The 27741-nt window shown below is 40.0% G+C and overlaps 1 protein-coding gene across 1 annotated transcript; it reads left to right on the top strand.

Moving 5' to 3' along the window:
• Window positions 1–2727: 2727 nt before the first annotated feature.
• npffr1l2 (neuropeptide FF receptor 1 like 2) lies at window positions 2728–27741 on the top strand. Its single transcript, XM_055050478.1, has 4 exons — window positions 2728–2789; window positions 3968–4332; window positions 23292–23391; window positions 26629–27741. The coding sequence occupies exons 2-4, from the start codon at window positions 3990–3992 to the stop codon at window positions 27629–27631; spliced, it is 1446 nt and encodes a 481-aa protein (XP_054906453.1). The 5' UTR covers window positions 2728–2789; window positions 3968–3989; the 3' UTR covers window positions 27632–27741.

The raw sequence follows: 27741 nt of genomic DNA, 5'->3' as shown, positions 1-27741 counted from the left end.
CATGTTGTGATTGTGACTGATTTCTGAATGAAGCCCAAACACTGAATCATTGCAACATTTGTCAATTTCTTGTCATTTAAAACTTTTTTAAACAACACTTCACTGGTCAAGTTTGAAAGTTTTTTTTTTTAACAATTCCAGAAACATAAATGTACTTACTCATTGATTTGTTAACACTGTCCATTCTTTCATTTCCAAACAATAATATTTCTTCCTGGCTTTGCGTAGTTTCCTCTTGGGTCTTCCTCTTGTCCAAACTGTTGTATTGATCCGTGATTATCAGTTGATTGTGGAGCAATTATCACCTGAGTGTCGTTGCTATAATTGCGTGATCAGCAGGAAACCTTGTGCCCATTCAATGCCTCAGCATTTCTATGAATCCATTAAAAGCATGCAACAAAAATAACCACCATAATAGCAATAATAGCAGTCACAGTGGGAATAGGCTGACCTTTGAACCCACGGCACATTCTAGTCACGTGGAGGAAGATGGAGAGAGAAAAGCTGAATAACTGAGAATGACAGTGGGAACGACTGAGACAAAATAAAATGAGACTAAAGGTCTTGGTGAAAATGTAGACTTGGGTGAAAGGCGGTCGGGGTTTAAAAGTCGTGATTAAGGCGGCGCCGCAAAGAGTCTCTGAAAGATTGAATTTGAAGTCTGGAGTCTGGTGAATGTGAATGTGTGAGTCTACAGACATTATGGCTGTTTAGCTGTGAGAAATAAGCATGCTCACACTTGACTGGAAAGACCAGGAATTTCCCACCAATGTGCTAAAACTGAGCAGAGATGTTCAGCATTGATTTGAGGGATACGCAGTGGAGCTTTATTGAGGCTGCTGTTGTGAAAATCCAGAGGGACAAATCCTTGTAATTATTACAACCTTGACGTCAGCGTCGGTGTTGGCGCATACGGACAGCCTGAACCTTTCAAGATGGACAGATTCACACTCCTAGAGCAGGACAACAGGACACATTAATGGGTTTCTCATTAAAATAATAATAATGCTGTTTTTTTTTCTTTTCTTGTGGTACGACAGAGATCAGCTATCCACACTGGGGGAAGTAACAGATTATTTTCCTTCTTCAGCTCCATTCAAATCTTTATACACTGTATGTTCAGCTTTTATTGTTTCTCTTGCCTCACAGAGCCGTTCCAGACATAAAAATCCGGGCTTCACTTTCACGTATTTTGCCAAGTTACACTTATGAGGACTGATGTTTTGAAGCGGGAGAGATTAATTAGCATCATGTATTCAGTTCAGTCAGAAGGTTGGATTTCTCTAAATCAAGTTAGAACAAAAACCTGACCTGATGGAGAAAAATGGATGTCATCTTTGGATTCAGCGGCACAAAACAGTCCTGATACAGTTGAAAAGACAACATAGACAACTTCTCAAATAAACTCGCTCTGTAACTCAGTGTAATAACCTGCCAATAGAACCAGTATTTTGTCATCAATATTAAGGAATTATTGAGTTAAAAACAATCATTTTTGATTCCTTACTTTCACCAAGAAAATAATTTCTCTGTCTGAAACTTATATTCTCACAAAGACTCCCAGGCTAAACTCACGGGTTTGTGTATCTGGGTTAACCGTGTTTTGGATCACCAGCTGAAGGAGCTGCTTGCTGCTGAACTCCACCACGTTTCTATCCGCATGTTTTAGATATTCTAAGGATTTCAAAACACCAAAGAGAAACTTATCCTGAATAACGAGGGGAGAAGTGCTGTTTGGCATACTCCAGGTGTGTTTGCTAAGAACTCCACAGGTTTTGGTCCACTTTTCTTCTGCTGCTGTTTCACCTCTCAAACAGTTGTTTCCAGAAGCTAATTAGCCTTTTGAAGGATGCAGGACATCAGTGCTGATAAGCACATCTTCAGTCTGAGTTTGGGTCAAATGATTCAATGATGGTGCTGTTGTGAAATGAGTCTGTGAGTGTGCTGGGAGGTGATGTGTGCCTGCGGGCGAAGATGGTAAAATTGGAAATGTATTTTGTTAGAGAGCGTTATTGTTCGAGTTACTCCTAAAGTGTTGCTGTCATTTGTCTTTTCTCCAGGAATCTTTGTTCTTTCACACCATAAATCAGTCAACTTGTATTAATAGAACAGTTTGCAAAGCATTCTTCACACAGAGGCATGGAAAAAATGTAGTGTTTTTGTGATCATTTAGAAAATTGAAGAATTTAAAGAGACACTTTATCTAATTAAAAATGGGAGATGAATTATGAAAGTTCAGTTTTACAGATAACGACCTCAGCCCATAAGTACGGATTACAAAAACATTATTGCTAGAAAATTAAATCAAAGACACCAAATGGCAGCATCAATCAAAAACTGACAAGAATATTAATAATCTAAACACCAATAGATTACGCTGTCATCTTACTAAAATAAGGAGGTGGGAAGTGTTTTTTTTTTTGCACAAGTAATTTTGCTTTTGCCTAAATTATCTTTTTGCAAAAAAAAAGGAAAAAAAAGTACAACATAGGACTTATATTAAGTAACGTGAGGATATAAAATTAGCTTAATTTGATAATAAATGAAACTGAAATAAAAATACTGAACCAAAAAATAAGAAATTGATAACAATAAACTTAATCTAAATGGCTGAACAGACGCATCAGTAGTTTGCAGTCCGACATATCCAAACTTTGAGCTGCCCCCTGGTGTTCAGGAGGGCCATGACAGGAAGAAAGATAATTAACTCCCTGTTTTAGTTCTCAGCTTCAGTGTCAACCGAAGACCTGAGGCACTGGAGGACATGAAGAAACAAAGTAAAATGAAAAGTAAGGCTGGACCTGCATTGTTATAGCATTTTAACTCCGACAGGTAGCGAATGAAGGGACTGCCGTGACTCTTAGGGCAAATCAGGGCTAGCAGTTAGCCTCAAATTAGCTGTAAGTTTCTCTCTCCTTCTCTGTGCTAATAACACACACACAAGCGGTGCAGTGTAATAATGACGAGTTCATAAATTAATCAAAGCGTTGTTGAATAAAATATTTCGCCTTCAGGTTGATATTTCTGTAAGTTAGTGAGTGACTCAGCTTTATACATATAGCATGTTGATGCTAGCTTTTGTCATCAACATGCTATATGTTGATGACAAATAGCATGTCATCAACAGTGTGAAACGTTTTCTGTTTATGTTTATCTTTTAACGCCATTTCACATCGTATGGCGTCTGCTCCAAGATATAGTCAACAAAATTGTTTTGAAATAATCTGGAGTATTGTTGCATTGACTTGTTTTTCTAGATGTGAGCAATATTTAAAACAAGAATCCTAATCTGTAAAATAAAATCGGACCAAAGATTATACATTAAAAATAATAATAATAATTTTAAAACTCAGACCACTTTAACGTTTGTACAATTTGTCACCTTAAAACGACTGTGCGTTTTATGAGAATTTTATGTAGTAGACCAGCTGCCTAGTGCACAGTCAGAAAGTAAAATGAAAAGTTTGAAAGGTGTCCAACATTGTTTTACGTCTTAAAATTGGAAAAGTTCAAACGGTTCCAGATAAATCTGTGCAAAATGTGAATCTGCAGAGGTGCAAAGATTGCAGAGATATAAATCAACAGAATTGTGGATGTAACTTAGTGAAGGAGGATTGACTTACAAATAGATGCTTTTCAGATTTTTAATTGTGAAAAAGTTTGAAAATGATCTAAAGAGTGTCTTTTTCTTCACAGATCTGCTGCATGCAATCTCAATAAAATCCAAACTATGAAACAAAATGTGTGCATATATAAAAACAGGTATTCATCTTACTGACTGACCTGTTCAAATAGAGAATGGATGCACATCGGTAGAGATTAGCTGCCATTGCAAGCGGAAACTAATATTTCTAAAAATATAAGTGTTAGAATTTGATTAGTCTATTCCTGTTACATTTCTCCCCACTGACTGTATCGTCAGTCAACCGTCAATCGTCTCAGTTTTCTCTGTTTCGCTCCCGTACAGTTCGTCCTGCCACATGTAAAAGATGGAGGTCCTGGCGAACGTGGGCGAGGAAGCCATGGAGACGGAGGGGTCCGCCGTCATGGCAACCCTTCTCAACAGCAGCCTGGATGGCTCTGCCAACTTCACCAACCTCACCTTCTTCCCCTACTACCAACACTCCCTGTACGTAGCAGCCAGCTACATCCTGGCCTACTCCTTCATCTTTCTGCTGTGCATGGTGGGAAACGTCCTTGTTTGTCTGATCGTCATGGAGAACCGATGCATGCGCACAGTGACCAACCTCTTCATCCTCAACCTGGCGGTCAGCGACCTCCTGGTGGGCATCTTCTGCATCCCTACGACTCTGGTGGACAACCTCATCACGGGTAAGTGTTCGGTTATCAAACTTATGGAAACTACAAACTACAACTGAAAATTTGTGTTTGATCATTGAAAGTTGCAGTGTGTAACTTTTATATATAAATAAAGTTTTTACACATTGGTTAAAACCGTCACTGTTTCACAGACAATCTGTAAAAAAAAAAAAGTGCTACAAATGTCATCTGAAGAAATCCACGGCTCCGACCAATCAGAGCCAGGATGAGAGTCTTGGCGCCATCAATCACACTCATGTACGTGATTCTAAATGTGAGAGAATTCAGTCACTGTTACAATAAAACAAGGGAAGAAGCTCTAACGTAACCGATGGCAAGAGGGAGAGAGTGAGCAGCGCATGCATGCAATGATTAACAACACTAAGACCCTCCTCCTGGCTCTGATTGATTAGTGGCGTGTTTCTGCAGCTAGTACTGTCTTTCACTTCTTTCATTATCTGTCTCATACCGTATACGTTTTAACAAATATGTAAGAAGAAAAAACTACTGTTTTTATAGCAGTTGCATCTTGTAGCTTTAAGGTATTGAAAAGAAAATATGTCTTGATTTATGTTTTTTTTTTACTGTATTGCTAAGATCCGTCAGAAAATTTTGTATGAAAGAGAATATTTTTTTTATGTGAACATAGTGTTGCACAAGTTAGGTGTGGCGGGGCCTTGAAAGGGTTTAACGCCAGCAGTGCTCAGGCGGGTGCAGCGTTTGCAGACAGCCTGGTGAGCCGAGAGCCGGGGCTGATCACGGCGATGAGAGGAGGCGCGCGTTCAGGCGTCAGTGTTCCTTCCGGCGGAGCTCCGCTTAATGAGATCTGAGCTCCTGAATGGCTGCGTTTGTGTAATCTAAGAATGAAACGAGGCACCAGCAGGTGCCTGGCTGAGCTCATCCGTTTCAATGGCCTCCCTGACGCTAACCAAAGTGCTTTTAAAAAGGGGAGCAGCGACTGGAAGTGACATCAACTTCTGTGAACTTTAAAACTTGCTGCAGCGTCTCAGGGAGGTGCAGGCTGGTGAGACCGACCCGAAGGCAGGAGTGATTTCTTTATGAACACTCCGGCCCAGGCCAGAGAGGACGTCGAACTTGAGGTGATCTGTGAAAGTCCTGATCCTAACTCTACTTGACTAAATTAACAGATGGGCTACACGATTCCATGCTCACTCTCAATTGTTGATATAAACTTTAAAATCCGAAACAGAAGTAGCCCTAAAACTCAACACTTTCACTCCGACATTGCATCAATTTTCACAAACAACCCAGCCCTATGTGTACACTCAGTCCTTTGTTTAGTTATTAATGTGCACGCTGACATCGTAGATATAATTAATAACACATACTTTTGAAAACATACTATATGCATTGTTAGAAACTCACTATATTTAGCAAAACTGTCAAAACTAGAAATTGGGTGAGGACTTGTTAGCATCATGTGGTTTAAGCTTCAGAGCTGAGGGTGTGGCATCACACCCAGCTCGCAAAACGAGACATAAAATATTGGGTTTAGGAGATGAGAGAAATGAATTGCTACTTTTTTTCTTCACACTATCGTTTTGTTTTCTGACTTTTGTTATCAGAGAACAATTTAGTCCCAATCTTGTTTTAGGATGTTGGAAAAGTATAGAAAATGATCCCTTTATTTTCTACCTCTACGCAAAACATTTATATTAATCTGTGTTTCAAGTAATAAGTGTGAACTTTAGACTGTGTCACTTCAAGTCACGACTGGAAAGCAGAGAGTTTTCCCTTTGTCACTTCAAAATCTTAATCTCTAATCAAAATTTAACAAGGGTTTAAGCTTGATTCTATCTTTGATGAACAGTCTGACCTTCCTCCACTCCAATGTTTGAGTGGGTTTGTGTGTTAAAATATATATTTTTAAAATGTAGTTTGAGTTGGTTAGTCCTTGGATTTTCAGAAATTGCACTCATTTTACTTTTGAAAAAAGTTGCAGTTTTAGCAAAACCTCAAAAAAGGTTCCATTTCAAACTGACTAAAGTTCTTCAAAGAAGTGGCTTAAATTTTTTTACGTTTTTTTTTTTTATTATTTTGTTACCGTTAAATGTGTTTCTGTGCTCTGAAATGAATGTTGTATGTGCACCAAGAAACAAACAAACAAAAAAAAAGAGAAAAATCCAATATTAAAGAATTGTTTTTTGACTTACACATATCTTGGTTTGTTGAAGTTTGTGGCTTTTATAAAAAACATATATATATATATATATATATATATATATATATATATATATATATATATATATATATATATATATATATATAATATATATATATATTTGCTAAAACTGTCAGCATGTTATGAGACAGATAAGAGATCCATCAGCGTCTGACTAGAGGAATCCTGTTGGATCAGTGGAAGTCTGAGAAAAATTTCACAAAAATTGTTACATTTTTTTAACAAAAAAAAGCAACTCAAGAACATTCAGTCCCTCCTTCCACTCAAAAAATATTGTGATATCAATGAACACCTAAAGACTAAATCCTAATGCTACTGATGTATTTCCCTAATAACTTTTTATTTGGAGAAAATTACAACTGAAACAAAAAAGCAAAAATTCAACAAATTGTTTTTGCACCTGTTTTTATACCTTAAGAAAATCAGAAACAGTTCTTAAATAATTTATTCTTGAGAGGATTAAAAGAACTGACAGAATTATCAGCAGCATGTTAAACATGATTAAAACCTACACGCACGTATATAAGACAAATAGCTGATATACAGGAATTTATACAAAAAAATGACACTTCTGTTTGACAACATCCAAGTATTTTTTAATATCTTCCTCTGTGACTGAAAAAGTTGATTAATTAAATATAAAACAATATTTAAATTGTATTTGAATAAGTTTGTTCACACAATTTTTTTCAAACGTGGGAAGCACCCTCCACGATGATCCTCCGGCTACTTCCTGTCTTCTTTGTCTTTGTGGGTTTGTGCCAATAGAAACATCATGTGACTCATGTGACACGATAAAAGTGTTTCTATTGCCGTTTTGTGAAACGAACCAGTAATTATATGCTCTATTGACAAAGCTACTGATAAAATTTGTAATGGAAACACAGCTGCAGTGTGTCACACTCTCTCACAGTGATGACCACAGCTTTAAGAGGAAAATCGTCTTCCAGACTGCAGCCATATTTTCAGCTTCCTGATTTAAGTCAACCCTGTCGTGAACACAGGGACGCTGCTTTCTGCAGAGATTGCCATAATATCAGTAATGATGATAATGTGGGTCAAGATTGCCAGCAGCAGTAGGATGTTCCTGTGATGCCACGCAGTGAAAGAGAGGGATGCTATCTCCAACCTTTTCTTTCTTCGTTGTCAATATTTCATTTCACAGCAGTTCCAGTCACATGTGCGGCTCGTACGTCTCAATGCACGACCATCGTAGATGTGAAAAAGATAAATCTGCAGCCGCTGTGTGACAGAGAAAAAAAACCTCTGAGGAAGATTTTTGACACCAGGTTTGAATCCATGACTTGAGGACTCAAGTCATGGATTTACAGCCACCGGTGACAACCTGTTTTGAGCTTCTTTTGCATGTCAGCAGTGTGAAACACTGTGGACTCTTTGCTTAGAGCACAAGGCAGAGCTTGTCTCAAACTGATTGCTCCCGTAACTGAGCCGTAGCTGCAATATGAGAGGCGCTCATTGTACAGCAAGAGATAGTATCTGTATTTTCATTGACCATATATTTGAGCAATTTGACGTTGTGGAAGGTAAATCCACACAAAGGAAACACCCCAATTAAAAAAATAAAAAAACAAAACTCTTAGTCTAATAAGTTTTGGCACTAGAATGGGGTGATTTTTTTTAATTATTTTTCTTTGTATCAAAATTAGTTTATTTTTCATCGGAAAGCACTATTTTCATATCACATGATCAACCGTGTTCTGGCACCGACAACAACCACGAGGAAGACAACAGGAAGTGGTTTGAGGATCGCGATGCGCTTTTTACCATGTGAACGAATTTATTCACATGTGACCTTAATTGCATTTCTTACCAAAGGGAAACATCGCAATTGCAAATTTGTGCGTCTTTTCAACGTTGGCGGAATATCGGCAAAGTTTTACGCACGTTTTCGCTTTAAACGCAGCTGGTCAGGCGTGTTTCCTGTCCGTCTGGCTGCCGGCAGAGGCTTCATGCAAATGCACTTGTGTCTGTGAAGAACTCTGGTGTTTATCCGACTCAGTCGTTTTTGCCGATACTTGAGAAAGAAAAACATTTCTATGACAAACGAGGTGATGCAGAACAAATGAAGTGTGCAGGATAGACAGGCCAGCGTGGGATTTGTACAGACAAGGATGTTTCAACAAGACACAAGTGGTTTGTCAGATGAAAGAGTCAGAGTGGAAAGAGAAGCTATTTTGTTTGTGGAAACATTAATTCTGTTTTTTGTTGTTGCTTTTTGAAAAAGATATAAAAAAATCTCAACATTTCCAGGTTTAGTTTAGGTTTCTGATATACGCAGACGATTATGTTTTTTTTTTTTAATTACAAATGATTCACTTTCATTTAGATTTTCTAAATGTTTCATTTTCTCGGTGTTCTCCTGATCAGCTCAGACACGTGATCTGACAACTTCCTTCTGTTCTGGTGAATGTTTAGGGTAAAGCCCGGTTATCATGTCGCCCTTCATCTGCACACTGACAGAGCAGATTTATTCATTAGGGCCTTAAATTGTTTTTAATGAGTGCCCTTTCCTTCAGCGTCCTTCTAAGAGCATTTATTTATTCGTCAGCCGAGAACAACAGGGTGAACGGCTCTCCTTGCAGCACTGAAGTTTCAGTATGATATTGGTTTTAACAATGCAGTAACCACTAACTCTAAAAGCTACAAAAAGGAAGCACTAGTAGAGGAGTTAGACTTTTATACAAGAGATGGCCAGAAGGTGGGCAAAGTTTTATTGAGGTCCACATACTCAAAAAATAAAAAATTGTTCTGCTAGTCATTGTGCACTGTAAGCCACAATAAATATTCAGTGTAAACAAGTAAATCTCAGGTTTTAAGGTCCAAACCTCTGTCTCATTGTCAGGAAATAACATGACTAGAGCGTAGAGAAGGTCCGAAGTGTTTTAATCAGCCTTTGCAATCCCAGGTGTTTGAGTGTGGATATAAAGGCTCTCTAGCTTCATTGAATAAATGAATAAGCAGCCAAATGAGGCCACAGACAGAAAGTGTTTCCTGCCCCACAGATCATACAAATCCACTCCTTATCGATTGAGGAAATTGATTTTACTGAACAGTGAGCTGAAACTCCAACCAGGAACAGTGTTGACTCTTGTCCACATCCAACATCAACCCACCGCAGCAAAGTGTCTCTGATCGCCTGCTGCTTCCACATCCCAGGTACAGATATGTAACGTTCCGGCTGTAATTGCATCCTCTCCTTCTTTCTCACGTCTGTCCTTGTTGCTTTCAACTTCAGTGTTTTTTTTTGTTGTTTTTTTTAAACAACTGCTGTAAAAAAAACTCTTTTCTAAATCACTCTGCTAAAAGTAATAGCATTTTGTTTCAAAAAATAAATAAATTTTCTGTTTGAAATACTGAAGCAAATATTTCCTGTAGCTCTGGCTGTACGAGGGTCACCAATAACCAACTGATCAAGCCTGACAACATCCTGCGATTCCTTCTTATTCTTCCTGAAATTAGCTTGGTTTTAGTGCAGCAGCTCATCATATCTTAATCAGACGTGTAAAGAACAACGCTGGCATCTGGACCGCGGCTCAGACGTTCATTTTTACCTGTCAGAGCGTTTCCCCAGCAGTGCCTCGTTTTTTGGGCCGAGGATTTATTGTGGATTAGTTGTTGTCAAGTTCAAACACACAGTGATGCTAACACAATTTGTTCCACCGATACCAAGCTTCAGACTCCTACTCCGCCATGACAGACGTGAAATGACCTGAACGCTTGTCAACTCCTGTGGCGCTTGTCAAAAAACTCTACATGATCACAGGTTTGACCCACGTTCAAAATAATGCGGATTAGTATCCAAGCATTTCCTATAGACACATTGCAGCGTGATGTTATGCTCACAAGATGCAAAAGAACGGCTCGTCGACTACGACTGCCATTGGTTTTAGCAGAGTTAATCCTCTTTTCACATCAGATGTGGAAGAGCGTTCTCATCCCCAGTCTGACCCATAGGAGGAGCCACAGTCTGTGCCAGGAGTAAAGCAGATTTATTCTTGCTATAGGTTCTGGTTCATGGAGTTCAACGCTTTGAGGCCCAAAAAAGGCATAATAATCCTTTTTGGTGTATTCTCTGATTGAATGAGAGGGTGCAATCCCTCCATCACACTCATTGTTATGTTGGTATAATAGCAGTCAAGTCGTTAATCTCAAAGATTCGTGTGATATATAAAGGAAAAAGGGATGCTTCACTTTGCTATGAATTATGAGCACTACAACAAGGAAACAAGATCCGCAGGTGTGCACATTTCACCTGTCAATAAAGCTGGTGAGCTAGCTAGCTTTAAAAACTCTTGCTCTTTATGAAACTTCTCCCTTTCACAAAGTTTTTACCAACGTTTCACTGAGAAGTAGCTCCTATAATGAGCTAAGCAGATGCTCCGTTCCACAAAGTGTTTGCTACTTACTGCTGGCTAGTCTGGAGGAACCGAGTGAGGAAGTTGCGTGCTCCCTGAGGCAAAAGTTTGGAAATTGGGAAACTGCAGCGCCAAAGGCGATGCCGGGATTTCTCAAACGTGCATGAAAGAATCAAGGCATGGCAATCAATCACAATGTGTTTTTGATGAGGAAATAAGATCATGACATGATGTAAAGCTAAAAAAAAAAAGTTGATTTCACATAACACCTTCCCTTTAAAATGAGCAGAACTCGTACATTCTGTTCTAATTTTCCTCCACAAACAGCCGAGCAGGATCAGCGTCCCGCTGTTGAACATATTGCAGCAAGTTGTGGGATTTATTCACTTCACTTTGAAACTGAAATCAGTGTATCTTTCCCTATTATGTGTTAACAATAATTAACAGATTTTCTTGCTGGTTCAGTGGCGATGTCTATTAGCATCTCCAGCAGCCACACACACGCACACACAGTCACGCCTCCCAGCATGTAGAAATCGGCTTATCTGCTCGTGAACACAAACATCTTTCATTCTTTTTCCAAGCCGCTGAATAGAATGTGGGATCTGACATTCAAGGCAGCTTTCTGCTCCTCCGACACGTTTAAAGAGATGACTGATTATCAAAAAAAAAAACATCTCTTTTATTCTCTTTAAAGATCTTTGTGTCACTTTATTATGTTATTTTTCGGATTCATCACTATTGACATAAGGAACAGATGTCGGACGTGTCTTCTTCTGGAGAAAATTACCCCCACCCTCCGTCGTCTATTTGTCAAAATAAAAGCAGAAAATGTGATAATGTTGAGATTTATGAGATTCTTTGTGTAGATGCGCAGGGTTTGTGTGAGAGACTGAGACGAGTTGCCAACTGTAAGAAAACTGACGTTCAAGTCTTTTCAATACTGCACCGCCTGAGACGAGAACTGTAGTCATTTCTTATGTAATATCGTTATAGTTATTTTCAGCTTATTATCAAGCCTATTATTCCGTGTTCCGCTCATAATGTGGAAATGGGGCTGCATGGGGAGGAAAATTACAACCTGAGACGAGAATCGGATTATGAAATGAGCCTTTCTTCATTTCTAACTGCCGTGTGTCGTGAGTCGCCGAAGCAAAGACAGAATATTTGAACGAATGAGTCTAACAGCTGTCCACAAAACCTCTCCCCTTTTGTGGATCTTTTGCATCAAAAATGCCTCAAATATTTCCATTAATTTTTACACAAATGATTTGTGAACGCAGTAAGAAATCATTGACCTGAGAGCAGACGTCCAATCCAAAAATACGAAGATTTTTTTTTTTAATTATTATTTTTACACTGAGCAGAGATTCTTTAAAACCCTGCTTAAGGTTTATAAAAACTATATTTAGTTTGTGAAAACACAATGTGCATTTCTTCGACTGAGATGAGCATGAATTAATGTATGAACTTGCCAAACGTTGAGGTATCATAACCCTCTGAAAAATGAAACATGGAAACCTTAAAAAAAAATAAATAAATAAAAATTAGTGTTTATATATAGTCTTAAGGGCATAAAAATTAATGATTGATATTGCCCGTTGTTCACGTCACTGGACACATGGTTAACTCCAAATTAATTTTTGTTTTAGATAAAGGAGATAAAGTATCAGTTTGCTATTACTGCATGACATCGTATTTTTACCCCTTTTGGTTCTTCTAGAATAGAAGGGTTGACAGGATATTCTGGATTGCTCAACAAATACGTGTACCTGCTTTTCAGCCATCTTGGATACATTTATTTATCCAAGATGGCTGTTTTCATACCTGGTCGTCCAGCGGACTCGTTTTGAAAAGTGCAACATTTCTGTAGAGGCTCACTTTTACACAGAACTCTGTCAAACGATCCAAACTCCTTGAAAAACCAATTCACCTCCTCGCCTGTGGGGGCGCTGCACCAAGAACTACTGAAGACGCAACACAAACCTCTGGACAAGATGCTGAGCACAACTTCCTCCTTCACTAAACAAAAATGGAGTCACGTCATATGTTTGTCTTTTGTTTTTGGTAAAAGACGGTGAGCCATTTCCCTCGACAGCGCTGGACGCTGGCATTTGTTATGGCTTTATTTACCCAGAATGCCCAGCTCTATTATCCACTTCCTGCTTTAGAAAGGGTCTCCGCTCCTCTGGCATCCACATATCTACTCAAACTCCACTAAAGTTCATTTTAACCGAACAGAGACAGAGGTCTGTAGTTGTTTTTTAATCGTGTGTGATGTCTTTATAATGAAACTAATCTCATGTATCATTAAACACCTAGAAAACAGTAAAATAAAAAGAAATACAAGAAGACTCCTAGAAAGGAACTGTTATATTCAAAAGAACAAAAAGACTATTTGATGAATGATGAAGACAAATGATAAAAGAAACTCAACTCTGTCGTTTCTTTGTTGTGCATCGCAACAGCTTTGGTTGAGCTGTTTTGTTGTGGTTCCCCAGGTGGAGAGCAAACTGGTTGCTTTTGTTCCTCCAGGTGTTGCAGATGAAAAGTCGGCACTTGAAGGTCTTCGGCTGCTGACTGGCGTTTTGGACTGATTGCGCAGAAGTTCTCTTTCAGGAACCAGAAGCTTTTGTTCTGACATTGACATTTTTGTGATTTTGAATTTGTTTCATGGTAATATTGTGTTGTCGTGGATTGCTGGGTGAAACCTTGCTGCAGGTCATCAAATCTCTGTGTACCTCTGAGATCGAGTGCAGTGAAGTGCAAAGTAGTGTGTCTGACCAAACAGAGCATTGTCAGCAAAACCCTTCTGCTTTGAAGTCTCAGGTTTTCTTTTATCCCAATTGAAGAGTAACTTTAAAAAAATAATAATTCACTCAGTTCAGTATCTTGTGGTTTCGTTGCAGGTTACTGATGCCACATTTGTCTATAAACTTTACCGTTATTAAGAACCCCAAAGCACAACTACTGATTAATATTGCTCTTTGATATTTAGCTTTCAAATTCTTTGATGCAAGTGTTTTTTTGTTGTTGTTTTTTTTCACTTTTCCATTAAAAAAGAGAATGTAAGATATCAGTCTTCTTTTTGAGCAGAATAAATCTGGGATTTTCCAGATTTCTGATGATGCCTTTGATAAAATTCTCTTTCTCAAAGATAACGATCGGTCACTTTGCAGATTTTTGAGTAAATCCTTTATTTTTGAAATTAGGCTTTTTTTCTTCCTCATTTCTTAGGGTAAAAAATGGTTTTCATTAAATATAGATCAAGATGAAAAGTCCCGTCTCAATCTTCTAGAATTAAGAAGATTGAATTCAATAGAATTAGTGAGAGTCTAATAAATGTACTATATTATGATTTTTTTTGTTTTGCAGACTCATTCCATTATTCCACTTTTAATATCGTATTTTCTGGACTATAGAGTGCACCTCACTATAAGTCGTTTCCACAAAGTTTTTTTTAAAAAACTTGGAAACGTACAAATATAAGCTGCACCGGGTTATAAGCGGCTTATATCTCCGCCACAAGGACTCAGCAGAGGCCTCCAACCTGCTGGACAGGGACTGGCAATCCACCGTGACTGTGACCCAGAAAGACCCGGTCTTTCTGTCTTTCAACATTCTGCCCCCTGTCTCTAAACACATGTTGGATTTCCCCCGGTGGGATTAAGAGATCAGGATCCTTATCAGGACTCTGCCCATAGTCAGCCCAACTCGTCCCCGGAAGCCACAGGTGACCATCCTGGACCCCATGACTCCACATTATGACCCAATAGCTACCACCACACCAGAGATGAAGATTCCCCTTCCACCAACACTGAGAACCACTTCTAGTTGCAGGAAGCTGAAGGAGATGAGTCGTGTTGAGATTTACTTACCACCTAACTTTAGTTTTTGGGGGTTGGAAAATATTCATTTGGGCAAAGCTCACTGAAGATCCCATCACAGAACATCAGCCTTGTTGAGATCCGAACTTTGACTGGGACTTTTGTCACATTTTCATTCTTTTCTTTTTCGGTCATTTGATTGTAGATTTGCTCCATCTCTATTTAAGACTACTCAATCTTTTTCCTTTTTGGACTTTCTGATGGCTATTAACACCGAGAGAGCAAATGATGGAGCGCTGCAGTCATTTGCTTTCTCCACAGTCCGAGCTTGTGGGTAATTTACTGGAACTCTCACTCTCTGCTGATTTCAGTAGAATTTAATTCAGTTCGTTTCACTAATACTTAATTAATCCTAAAGCTCAATTGGATGGTAAAGTAATTTTCTTATTGGTTTCTTGGTAAGCTGCTAATAGTGATAGCTGTGGGTCTGTGCTGCTGGAAATCAGAAGAAGCTTCTGACTGAAAGCACTTTGTTGTTGAAGTTGTGAAAAATGTTCTTAGGGTGAGCCCTCCTGTCGCCCAGTTTATGAGGCTTATATAATGATTTATTTTACATGTTATGAAGGCCTTATAACTTATGTAATTTATAGCCCAAGTAACAGAGCCCAGTTTTATTAAATCTCATTACAATCTGCTTTTGAAAGAGGAAGTGTGAGAATCCAAAGAGGTACAAGCTAACAGGAACCGGGATGCATAACTACACATAACTGGGGAAATAACAGGAAGGCGAGTGCAAAACCTTTTTAAATTACTACCAGAAGTATCTGGAATAGTGAGTGATAAACAGAGCAATTTGAACCAAAGAAATCCTCCCAGCCCAAAAGTGAAAACAATGCAGTGGACAGAAGTTGATTCAATTAAAAAATAAATTAAATTATCGTCACATGTGAATAAACTTGCTGACATGATGAGTCATTAAAAATAATAAAAAACAGAGATATATTCATTATTCAGCCTTTGTGCCAGCTCTCATCAGCCATCAGAGGAGACATCAGTGTTTTATTCAGGCTTTGGGGAAACAAGTCCTGTAGACTTCGGAGTGGCTGTGCGTGCGGCGTTTTGGGGAAGTTGTTCATTTCATAAAATGATCCATATATCCATAGATAATTTTACCAACCCATCCACTTCCTGTTTTCTTCTTTTTTGCCAGTAGTAACATCCGGCTCTTGATCACATGACTTGTGGGGAAAGTCTTTCCAATGCGCTTTGGCAAAATACATCCACTTCAATACACCTCATCCAAGTGCAAGAACTTTTTTTGGTTTTTTTTTTGAGTTCTTTTCAAAATTGTTCCATTTTCATCAGGCTAATTTGTTTTCATACCAATTTGTGCAGTTTTATGGTCACTGGTACCTGGAAGTTACTCGAGCTTCTGTCTTACTTCTAAAGCTGTGTGCAAACTGTTATAAACAACAAGGACTATTTTAGTTTTTAATTCAGCTTTTCTAGGCTCTTCCTATCATCCTTGTCCTTTTGCTCTGTCAGATTCACACTTGAACGTAAGAAACAAAAGAACACCAAGCTGTTCACCTCCAGATCACACAGCTCATGTCTGACAGCTCTGTTTCAAAAGAGATGTCACAGATGAATGAAGGTGCTAATAAGTGAATCACTGAAGAATCTGCACCGAGCCGAAGAAGCTTCATCTCTGCTTCAACGACTGGCTGATCCAACGGGCTTCATCGCTCCGTCGTTCATCGAGTCTCTGTTCTGTTACTATGGCAACATGAAAGCACGCACATGAGCCTGCTCTCCACGGCCGACATAAGCAAGCGGCATGCTTCAATTAAGTGAAGTCCTGGCTGCAGACGCCGAAGTGTTTGGAAGTGCAATACTGGAACTGAAGCAGAACCAGGGGCCCAAAACCTGCTCTGATGTAATTACATCAAAGGTTCAGTCCGGACCAGCTACCATGATCTGACCACAGTAAAGGCCTGTGTTTTACTGTATGTCCTACTTTCATTTATTGGTATTTCTTGTGTGATAAATGTGTGTTTCTTCCTGACCTCTGCCTTTAGATTGACCTCTGCTCTCTACTTTTCGGTAAAGTGTCTGGCTGGAACTCTGCAGGACTGAAACCAACAGTCCACAGTGATTAGACTTTTAATTTTTTTCTTCATCTTCTACCAATTAAACAGAACTTTATCTGCACATGTTGGATAATTACTATAAGTTTTGAAGCATTTACGACATCATGTCTCAATTAGCCGCAGGCTTTTACAATGAAACTTAAACCTGCGGTAACTTTTATAAAGACTATCTTTTTATACATTTTCTAAATCTGTAACTATGTCTGGACAGAACGGTATGAGAAATTAATGTGTTGGATTCCATAGATAGATAGAGCAAATATCATTAATGAAACATTTGCAATAACAAAATGTTACGTTCATTTATGTTTCAGAAACACGACTGGGATATTGAAGTGTATTGATTTGGTTTTTTGGGGGGATTTTTTCCTCCTCTGCCTTCTATTCTCTCCCTCCAGCCTTGTAATATTAAAAACAAGTGCGTAGTTCAATCACAGGATTAATTAGTCTGTATTTGTCAAAGAAAACCAAAAGATGTTGAATCCGCCTTGTGCCAAGGTGTCGAGGAGACTGCAAAAAATATCTAAAGATACAAACACAAGCATTTTGTTCGTCCCTGCATTCGTTTGATTGATAATTACAAGACATGGTGAGCTTTTTGAGAGGTTGCATGACTTCATATTTTTTCAGATGCAATTCAGTTTGATGAAAACCGCCTTTCACCTCAAAGAAAGCCAGATTAAAGGTTCTGCACAAAGGGTCATACTCTATTCATAGCGAATATGGACAACAGCCGACTTAGACAAAACAGAGAAACGGAAAGATGAGACACATTCATCATGATGCATTTTCTGTATTTGATAATGTGTGCGTTTGTATTGTCTGTTTTTATATTCCAGTATATTGGAAAATATATATATACTAACTGCAATACATTTTTTGTTTCATAACAAAAAAAAAGTATTCTTTTTTTTTTTTTGTTTTTGTATGAAGCATAAATGTGAAATGCAGTGAAAAACCAGAGAAGTCTGTCAGGTTCCTGGAAGGCGGGTTGAACCGGGCTTCCAGGTGTTTTCACTGCATTTAAAACTCTTCAACAAGCTGATCATGTTGAAAAGTCACTGGAGAGATGAAAGTCAGACATTCCTACCGATTCGCCAGGCCCCAACTTGTTTCTTGCCTTTCATTTGCTTGATGGCCGATATATTCAGCCGCAGCCTGACTGGAGGCTGCAGTGGTTCTGTCTCTCCCGGGTCTGGTGCATGCAGAGCCACAGCCTCTTAGATGACTACGGAAGTCTGCATCTGCGCCTGAAGTGAATGAAGGACAGTGTTCCCAGCCTGTCATCTTACAAGACTTCCAGGGCTCCTCAGTCTGGACCCGTCCTCTGATTGTCCTCTTCAGACATTGTCAATAGAAATGAGATTCCGCCTGCAGCCCAGTCACACACGCTTTGCGTGATTGACTGGGTAACACAGTTGGACGTTGTGCAGAAAGAAGTCGTCTGCGGTTTCCCCACTGAGACGACGCCAGATGGACATGTTGCCCAGAAAAGACTCTGGTATAGTCTCCTGAGTCGGGGTCTTTATAGATAAGCACCCTGCTTATCTATATCTGCAATAGCAGGCGCTGATGCAGCCCGCCAACACCTTTTCGCCTTTCTCAACAGCCGATTCGGCTTTCGGCCAGCTCAACTTCCTGTCGAGGGTCGGCAAAAGTAGTCGCAAGTTTTCTTTCAGTTCCACCCCAGACACTTTTCATGTCTTCTAGCTTCTTGTGCAGTCAGTGGCGAGGCGACGCACCAACACTACTTAAATGTGTCACCATGATAAATTCCCCAACACACAAATGACCATGTATGTCAGAGACAGGCTTGTAGTGGAGACATCTCTCTGCAGAGCTGAGACTTCGCTCATACGAACACTTCGGGATTTATTTCCGGACGCTTCAGCTTGAGCTTGAAGTGAGAGCAGTTATCCTGCTGGGATTTTATTGATTGTGGCTGCATGACAAGTTCACAAGCAGTGCTATTTGAAAGCTTGAAGGTCACACAGATCTATGTGTGACTCCTGACTTTGGCCTTTATACACGGAGATTTCTTTAGAATCTCTTGATTCTCAGCAGACACACTGAAAGAATCTGGTTCTTCTAAACCACAGGTGTCAAACTCCAGTCCTGGAGGGCCACTGCCCAGAAACTTGTAGATGTTCCTCTGCTGCACCACACCTGAAAAGAATAATTAGGTCATTAAGGCTCTAGAGAACTGATCTACACAAGGAAGACATATTGAAGCCATTTCATTCCAGTGTTTTGTACCTGTGGCACATTTAAAAACTGCAGGACAGCGTCCCTGGCGGACTGGACTTTGACACCAATGATCTTAACAGTTTCTTTCCCACTGACTGATGAAAAATTCTCCACGCTTTCTGTGTTTCTGTGCGCTAGATATTCTCTCGATTTCATTCAATTCAGATTTCACTCAAGGGAAAAAGGCTTACATTTATTGAGCGCCAAAGAAGTCGTTTTAGTTCAATTGGTCGCACATTCTAATTATTATTGGTCACTAAATGGTGCATTTAGCTCAGTTCATTAATCAAATTAGCTTAAAAAATAAATTAAGCTGCAAGCAGCCTTGAACGGCGACCGCGGGAGTCCCAGCACCGCCACCCGCTTGCCATTGTGGACACTCTGGCGCGGTTCCTCCACCCGTCCGGAAAGCGATATGCATGCATATGTTCGGCAGCACTTCCTTTATTTTCTTGGTGCGTTAGAAAAGTAAATGAACAAATGTCATGCATTGAGCCAATCTGTGACTGCTTAGACCTTTCCCATCAGCAGCAGGTCAGAGGATCATTAAAGCCCCCTGAGGTGTCAACCATATTATTAAAGCAAACCTTCAGGTAACCTATAATTAGTCTAACAGGTCTGACAAATTGGTTTCTATACATGTCTCTAAAAAACACAGAGGGTATATGTGCAAAAAAAAAAGTTCCATCAAATGCCTTCAAATAAATCCCTGAGTCTGGAGTTTGGATTGTTTTGCTTAAATAACTCAATAAACAGTTACAAGAATTTAAAAGAAAAATGATAGACTTCTGCACGCTGCCCCACTGAGTGGTTTGCTGCAGGTGGTTTAAAGAGAGTTGGAGGGATGCGTTCTGTGAGGAAGCTGCTGTGACAGAAACGGCTCCACTTTCCCACAGCACAAACAGCATAATGAAACTCTCCACCAACGGGGGTTCTTCTCAGGTGTCATTGTTCTGTACAGTAATGTGCCGTTAGCTCCGACTCAGAGCTATTTCAACTTTGATGTTTTTCGCCGTGCAGCTCACAACAACTCTGTTTTTAAGGGAGAATGAAGAGTAACATCCAACGCCTGGAAAGCTCAGCAGTGGCAGAACAGCAGGATTTGGAATCAACTTAAATTCAACATGGCTGATTTTAACTCTTCCATGTTGTCAGAAAACAACGTTGTTGATCATTTTGTGATCGACTGCAGCAAAGCAGACCATTATTTTAGACTTTTTATAATCAAATCCACCTTTGCCTGTGGTTAACATCCGTAGGTCTGTTGAGGTATGTCTCCCAGATTTATGTCCCCTCAGCATGATGCAGCCACAACTATGCTTCACAGTGGGGTGAGGCGTATTCAGGATGATGTAAGAGACAGTTTTCTGCCACATAAAGCAGCCATGTTTCCACTGCAACTATGCATAAAGCTTTGTTGATATTCTGCTAATATATATTAAAAAAAAGATAAACTATTTAGCAATGGAGGTGTTTCCATTAAGTAAGAAAATCAGACATGAACAAGTTTGTCCATGTGATAAGTTATTAAAAAAGCATGCCTCGCCTCCATCTTCTAACTACTTCCTCTTGTCTTCTTTGTGGTTTTTGTCAGTAGCAACATTCCATTCCAGCTTCGGGAGAAATAAATAAATCTACGTGGAGCCAGAAACTCATCTCATCAGTCTTTTTTTTTTTTTTTTTTTTCAAAAATTGTCGCCTTTTTATCAGATTCATTTATTTTTGCATTTCCGATTTGTGGAGTTTTAAGGTCAATGGATATGTAGCAAATTGAAATGACAGAAGCACGCATGGTTTATGGAAATGGCAGTTTTGAAAAAACTGAATTTTTTGCTAACAGTTTTTGAGAATTATTGCATCGAAATTTGTGTATTTTGCAAAATTGCAGTGGAAACATTTCCCCCCCCCCCATCACACAAATTTGATGGGGGGCAATGAGATAAGCTCATTGCCCACAGATAAGCAATGAGCTTATCTTTGGGCTCATTGCTTATAGATAAGCATTATCATCTGTTATGATCATGCTTATCATTACAGATAAGCAATGCGCTTATCTGTAGGCACTGGCTCCTCCAGAGCTCCCTCAGCGTCGCTCCCTTCATCAAAAGTTGAGTTTGTCATTCCATAGTGTTGAATCCAGAACTCCTCTGTAATGCCACTAACTACAACTTCCAAAGACCCTATTTTAAGAAAAAATATTGGAAATCTTCAATCGTTCTTCAACTTCACAACTACCTGCTACCTTTTTGGTGTAAAATCTCAATGACACACATTGAAGTTTGTAATTTTAGTGGGAAACTGAATATAATCTAATGACTTCAGAGCTTTGATTCCTAGCAGCAGGCGTAGAATAATTGGACAGGTGGAGAAAACGTAAAATATAGGAAAACAAATGGAAAAAATTCTAATTATGAATTAATCCCTTCTTTTCACTACAGAAATACACACCTCAACATTTATTACGCTTCCTTCGACAATACATGACAAGCAACAAGAATGCTTCAGATTTCTGCCCCGTTAAGGCATCCAAATGAAATGAATGACTTACAGCCAAGCCTCTTTTTGAATTTGACGACATTTTGAGGAGGTAATTAATCCTTCTGATTGGTGTGATTCAGAACTTTTAAAACGCTGCCCCTCAGGGACCAGATTCAGACCCCCCTGCTGCACAAAGCCTATTTCCCGCTCCTTTAAAAGGTGCAATTATGTGGTTTTACGAGTGTTTTACTTTCTACTCCCCCACCTATATAGTCACTTTAAGCTGTTCCTACAAAAACATTTTGTTTTGTTTCAGCCATGATTCACAGCGCTACAGGACTCTTGAATGCAATTAATCCCAATCAAAGCACTACGGTTTATAAGCGTATCACTGAGACCATTGCTACCTCAGCCGTCCTCTGCAGGTAGCTGTTTGAAGAAGTGCTGGTTCCCTATTGAACAGTGATCTTATCTTCCCTTAGGTCAATGTCAATTCCTGTCCATTTTCCTCAATGTGTCTGAGCTTCAGCAGTTTCCCCCGATCGAGAAAGACCCAAACAGCCAAATATAAAGTTTTCACCTGTACTGTTCTTAAACTGTAAAGAGAGTGTGCCGTTACTGGTGCATGTCTGATGCAAAGGCAAGCTAACACCTTTCTCTAATCAAAACTCCAAAGACAGAAGACCGATGTCAGGAGGTTAATTGACCGTCAAAAGGGTGAAACTGAAACCAAGACAAAGAACATAATAAATACGTGAAGAATGCACTTCTGCGCTCAGTTTCTGCCAGATGCCACCCTAAATAGATCTATAAATCTATGCTGCCAACCCCCTTTTGGATAACCTCTCGGATCGTGTTGATTTGCATAAGAAACTTATTGTACAGTCAAATTAGTAAGCTACATCTGGCACGGCAATCATCCCACAGAATTACTCATGGAGTGCGTACCAGCAATGCAGCTATAAATGACAGATGTCTGCAGATATTCACCCTAACCAGACCTCACAAAGTGGGTACTGGCGCCCTACTGTCTGCTTGACTGCTACTGCTGTTCAATACAGTTTTGTTTCAAATAACCAAAGGTTGCTGGGTTGCAATTCCTGTAAAGAGCACATGAGGACAGGTGTAACGAACTCTGATAAGGATCAAAAAAATAATCATAAAAAAAGCAAAATCTGGTCCGCCTGAAAACCTCGGACTTTGTTTGGCTGAAGTGAACTATGAAGCAGCTTGAATGCATATGTGACTACCGAGTGGACCAGAGACCACTCCAAAAGCAGGAAGTGGACTACAGTGAGAGGCATCCTGGGTAAATACAACTAAAGCAAAACAGCTACCAGGAGAAATGACTAGTAGTTTGTTTTTTTTTACCAACAACAAAACACTAAGATCTGATGACACTCCATCTTTTGTTTACATTTTGAGAAGAAGGAAGTTCCATTCATCCCTTTTTTCAGAAGTTTGAGTTGTTTCCTTCGATGGCTCTTGTTGCAGCGCCTCCCCAGGCGAGGAGGAAAAACAGGTTTTTCCAACAGTTTCGTTGGTTTGACACAAAACACACTGGCTGAAAATGTAACAAACATTGCAATTTTGATCCACAATAGAACTGAATCTGTCAATCAGCTGTGCAACATTTATTATTCCGACATTAAGCACATGTTTTTAATCTTGCTTTCTGCCTTGCCCTCAGGGTGGCCCTTCTCCAACACAGTGTGCAAGATGAGTGGGTTTGTGCAGGGCGTGTCCGTGTCGGCCTCGGTCTTCACCCTGGTAGCGATTGCCATTGAAAGGTGAGTTTGGCAGGTGGCTGGAATCCCAGAGTAATAATTTAACTATAACAACTCAATAGAACTGTGACTGCCAATCTAATTTCCTGAAAAGTTGGGTGAGTTAGTTTCAGATTAGTCACATTTTGATATATATGAAGTAGATAGTCACCAGCCGGCCTGAAGCCCTGCAAGGATAAGAAGACAGAAGCAACAGATGGAGGGGGATTTTTCAACGGAACATTCTCTGTTATCTGTGCTTTTGTATATTTTTATTTTATTTTTTGTGGGCTTTGAGGGCATTTTCAGATCAATTTTCTCAAATATAGTAATTGTGGTGCAAATAATTGAAGACGTTAAGCCAGCTTTTGCTGGAGGTTGCTTGTTAAAACGGTTTTCCTCTCCACTGTCGCCACTTTCATCCTCAATGTGAGGAATTGCTGAAATATCCAAGACTCACCGCGTTTAGTGGAGTTTTCCTAAATCTAAACCTTTTTTCTTTTTTACCGATTGGTGTAGTAAACTGAACAAACCACCTATAATTGCTTGATTTTTTTGTTCATAAAATAGAGGAACATTTTTTAAAATTTCGTCCTTATTTGCCCATTTCTGCACGGATTTTGAAGCCAGAGCTTAAATAGGCCACAGGAAAATCAGCTGATTTACTGTCGTCACGTGTTGCTCCGACTCTTTTAGCAAAAATATTTTGTTCAGTCTTGGAAAGCCAGTTAAAGCTGAAGTATGTAAATTTGATCAAAAATATATTTTTTACATATTGGTTAAAATATCTGTCATGACAGTTTGGTATGAGACAGATAATCTGTGAGAACAATGAACCTCCTTCGCCTTCTCGCAGTGATGTCTGGAAACAACCAATCAGAGGAGGCAGGTCTTAGCGCTGTCAATCACCCCTCTGTGTGGTGCTGCTCAGCCCTCCCTGCTTGCAGAGCTTGAACTGACTTCTAAGCCTGGTTAGCATGGTCGCTGCTGACCGTGGATCAATGGCTTTTTCTGTAACGGTAAGTAGTTTCTCCACAATTAGCATGTTTAGCAGCAAGTACATGACGTGAACCGGCAGCGCTAAGACCCGCCTCCTGGCTCTGATTGGTTGTTTTTGGTGCATTTATCAGACAGCAGTAGTAGCCACAAGAGGAAATGCAGAAGATCAATTTCTTCACAGATTATCTGTCTCATAACATTCTGTCACAACGGTTTGAACAAATATGTAAGAAAAAGTTATTGTTTATAAAAGTTGCCTACTGCACCTTTAAAGGACCAGTTGTGAAGTTCTTAAAAACAGAAATGTCCTGATATGTGATTGTGCCTTGAGCCTTCCTAAGTACTAATAAATTACCAAAATCAACCATAAAAATATTTTTTCTGAATTATTAATTCCAAAGAATATGGTTCTTGAACCAGCTGTTGCAAATATTGTGGAAAGATTCAAAACATTTAAAACATATATTGGCACAAAAAAAGGCCAAAACCAGAACCACTGCAGAATATCAGTGACCTTTAGAGTCTGAGCTGATGGTGCATTAGCAACTGTCAATGCATTAAAATATATCAGACTCCAAACCCAACACAAACAAAATCCCCCCACTGCTATTCATCACAACTCTGCCACATCCACAGGAGCAATATATGAAATCATCTGCACTGAAAATCCAAATACAGATGCATCAAATTTAATGTTTCTTCTTCCAGAGTTTGGAGAAATATTATACAGTGTTCTCAGAAGTCATGCCCTCTATTTGCCAGGGATCTAAGCTGATCCATCTTCTATATAGTAAGGAACTTAGATTTCCCCTGACGATTGAAAGGGAAAGCTTGTGATTTCTCCCCCTTGTTCTTCACACATCCATCATGTCTCCTCTTCTGCCGGGATGCACACTTGTAATCAAGGCAGGTGTGGGAATTTGGTGACCCGAAGCTGCTGCCTCTCAGTGTAAACAGAGACCCTTAATATTGCCACAGGAACGCACTATAAGAGGTGTTAAGCAAACTGTAGCTCCGCAAAAAGTCAAACATTGTCAATCATTATTTCAAGACAAAAAAAAGAGAAAATATTGCAAATGTTTAGAGAAATCTACGATAAATAAGAAAACCATAGCAAACTCTTTAGAGAGGTCACATTGTCACCTTCCTAAAATAATAATAATAATAAATCAGCACCTCTTTCTTTCCAAAAAATGTCTTTTAGGCAATAAGGAAAAGAAAAACTTTTGGCAAAGATTTATTGGACATTATTTTAGGAAGGTGAGGACATTAACCATTAACCAGCCGGGTTGCAAAGAAGGATGCACCAATTGCAATTTCCTAGCCAATTACTGAGCTTTAAAAAACCTGATTCCGATTTTGGCCAACAGCAATTTTTCCTTGAAAAGTTGCCAAATTGGCAACATTTGAGTTGACTTTGTTTACTGGCCGGGTGGGCGGGTCTGTTAGTCAAACCTCTCTCGGTGGCTGGTTGTCAGACCCTTTTACAGGTAGATAAAATCGGGTTTCTGGTGTTGATTACCAGCCAATTGCAGATCACACAAAATGAAGAAAATCTGCGTTGATTTTTCAGTGCCCCCTTAGTAACAAACTGCAATCCTAGAGGAACAAGTCCGATGTGTCTCTGTCTCATCACACCGGACAATAATGGCCAAATTAGCAAGAGTTTCTGGAGCTCATTCTTCCTTTAGATTCAGGTGTGCAGAACCAGAGGCACAAATAAAACTTGAAAGACTGGACCAGAGTTTTACCCATCCAGTCATTATCCAGTTCACCAGGTCAACACAGAGGCAGTCAGGACAAGCAGCCATGCTCACACTCACACCTGAGGACAATTTAAAGACCAATTAACACTCATGCTGTTTGACCCACACATACAGGAGAACAAGCAAACTGCAGGCAGAATGGTTCCAGACAGGGATTCAAACCCAGGACCTCCTTGGTGCAAGGCGACCGTCCTACCAACTGCTGACTCTGAATCAACAAGTGATCTACAAACATGCCAGTCGCATTTTGGTTCCAAAATGTATATGCAACTTGGAGACATTTCCAGAAAAGTCTCAAATCTTTCAGGAAATGGGTTTCTGCAGATGAGCACATGGCAACAGTCCAGATATAGCAGAAGCCTTGCTGTGGATAAGCAGGAAGACATTTGGATCATGAATGTACACAGAGGGAGTGCATGCATTAAAGTCTTGACTCTATTTTTCTTTGTGTCCTCATTAATTAGCAGCATTGCTCTTCTCTGCCTCTCCACTGCAGGTTCCGCTGCATTGTGTATCCTCTCCAGCCCAAGCTGACTCTGCTCGTTGCCAAAGTAGCCATTGTGTCCATCTGGGTGTTAGCCGTGGCTATTATGTGTCCCGCGGCAATAGCCCTGACTGTGGAGAAAGTCCCTTTCCATTACATGGTCTACAATGATGACTTCAATCACACGCTGCCCCTTTACACCTGCTATGAAAACTTTGCCAACCCCCACATGAGAAAGGTCTACACGGCGGTTCTCTTCGCCCACATCTACCTGGTTCCCCTCGCCGTGATCACGCTGATGTACGTGAGCATCGGCGTCAAACTCTGCTCCCCCGTTGTGGCGAACCGAGAGCCCCAGTTGGGAAACATCACGGTCCAGCCGGGAGGCAGGAGACACGCTCAGCAAGTGATCTCCCAGAAAAAGATCAAGGTCATAAAGATGCTCATCGTGGTGGCGTTGCTGTTCATGCTGTCCTGGTTGCCCCTCTGGACCCTCATGATGATGGCGGACTATGGTGGACTGGACAGGGACCAGCTGGACCTCCTCACCAGCTACATCTTCCCCTTCGCCCACTGGTTGGCCTTCTCCAACTCTAGCGTCAATCCCATTGTCTATGGCTACTACAACAAGAACTTCAAGCGGGGCTTTCAGGCGGTGTGCAAGACGAAGCCCTTCTGCTGCGTCGCCTGGCTGCAGTGCAGAATGCCTCGATGGGGACGGAGAGGAAGATCTGCACAAGCGCTGTCGGAAGGGACCGAACTGAGGGATGGCAGCAACAACCACAGCAACTTTCTGTTGGGACTAAGAAACCGCGTTCACAATGACAACAAACTGAGCGAAACGCCAGAAATAAATAGGAGCTCGAGAATGGGGTGTATGGGGGTCCACAAAGGCAGAAGTCTCTCTGATCAGGGGATAGAAATGGCAGCCATACATAAGAAAAGCAGTAATGACGAAGGCTCTGAGAAGGTCAGCTCACTAGCGGTTTCAGTCTATCAGGCATGGGATAACTGAGATATACCTGGAACAAAATATGAACCAAACAAAGCCATAACACAGTGCATTGGTAAAGACGACGTCATTATTAGGATTCTCACTCAAAGCCCACAAACCCTGGATCAAGT

Source organism: Poeciliopsis prolifica, unplaced genomic scaffold (genome assembly GCF_027474105.1).
Source record: "Poeciliopsis prolifica strain line A6 unplaced genomic scaffold, Auburn_PproV2 SCAFFOLD031, whole genome shotgun sequence".
NCBI lineage: Eukaryota > Metazoa > Chordata > Actinopteri > Cyprinodontiformes > Poeciliidae > Poeciliopsis > Poeciliopsis prolifica.
Note: the sequence above shows the minus strand (reverse complement) of the source record. Positions and strands in the feature narration are given on the sequence as shown.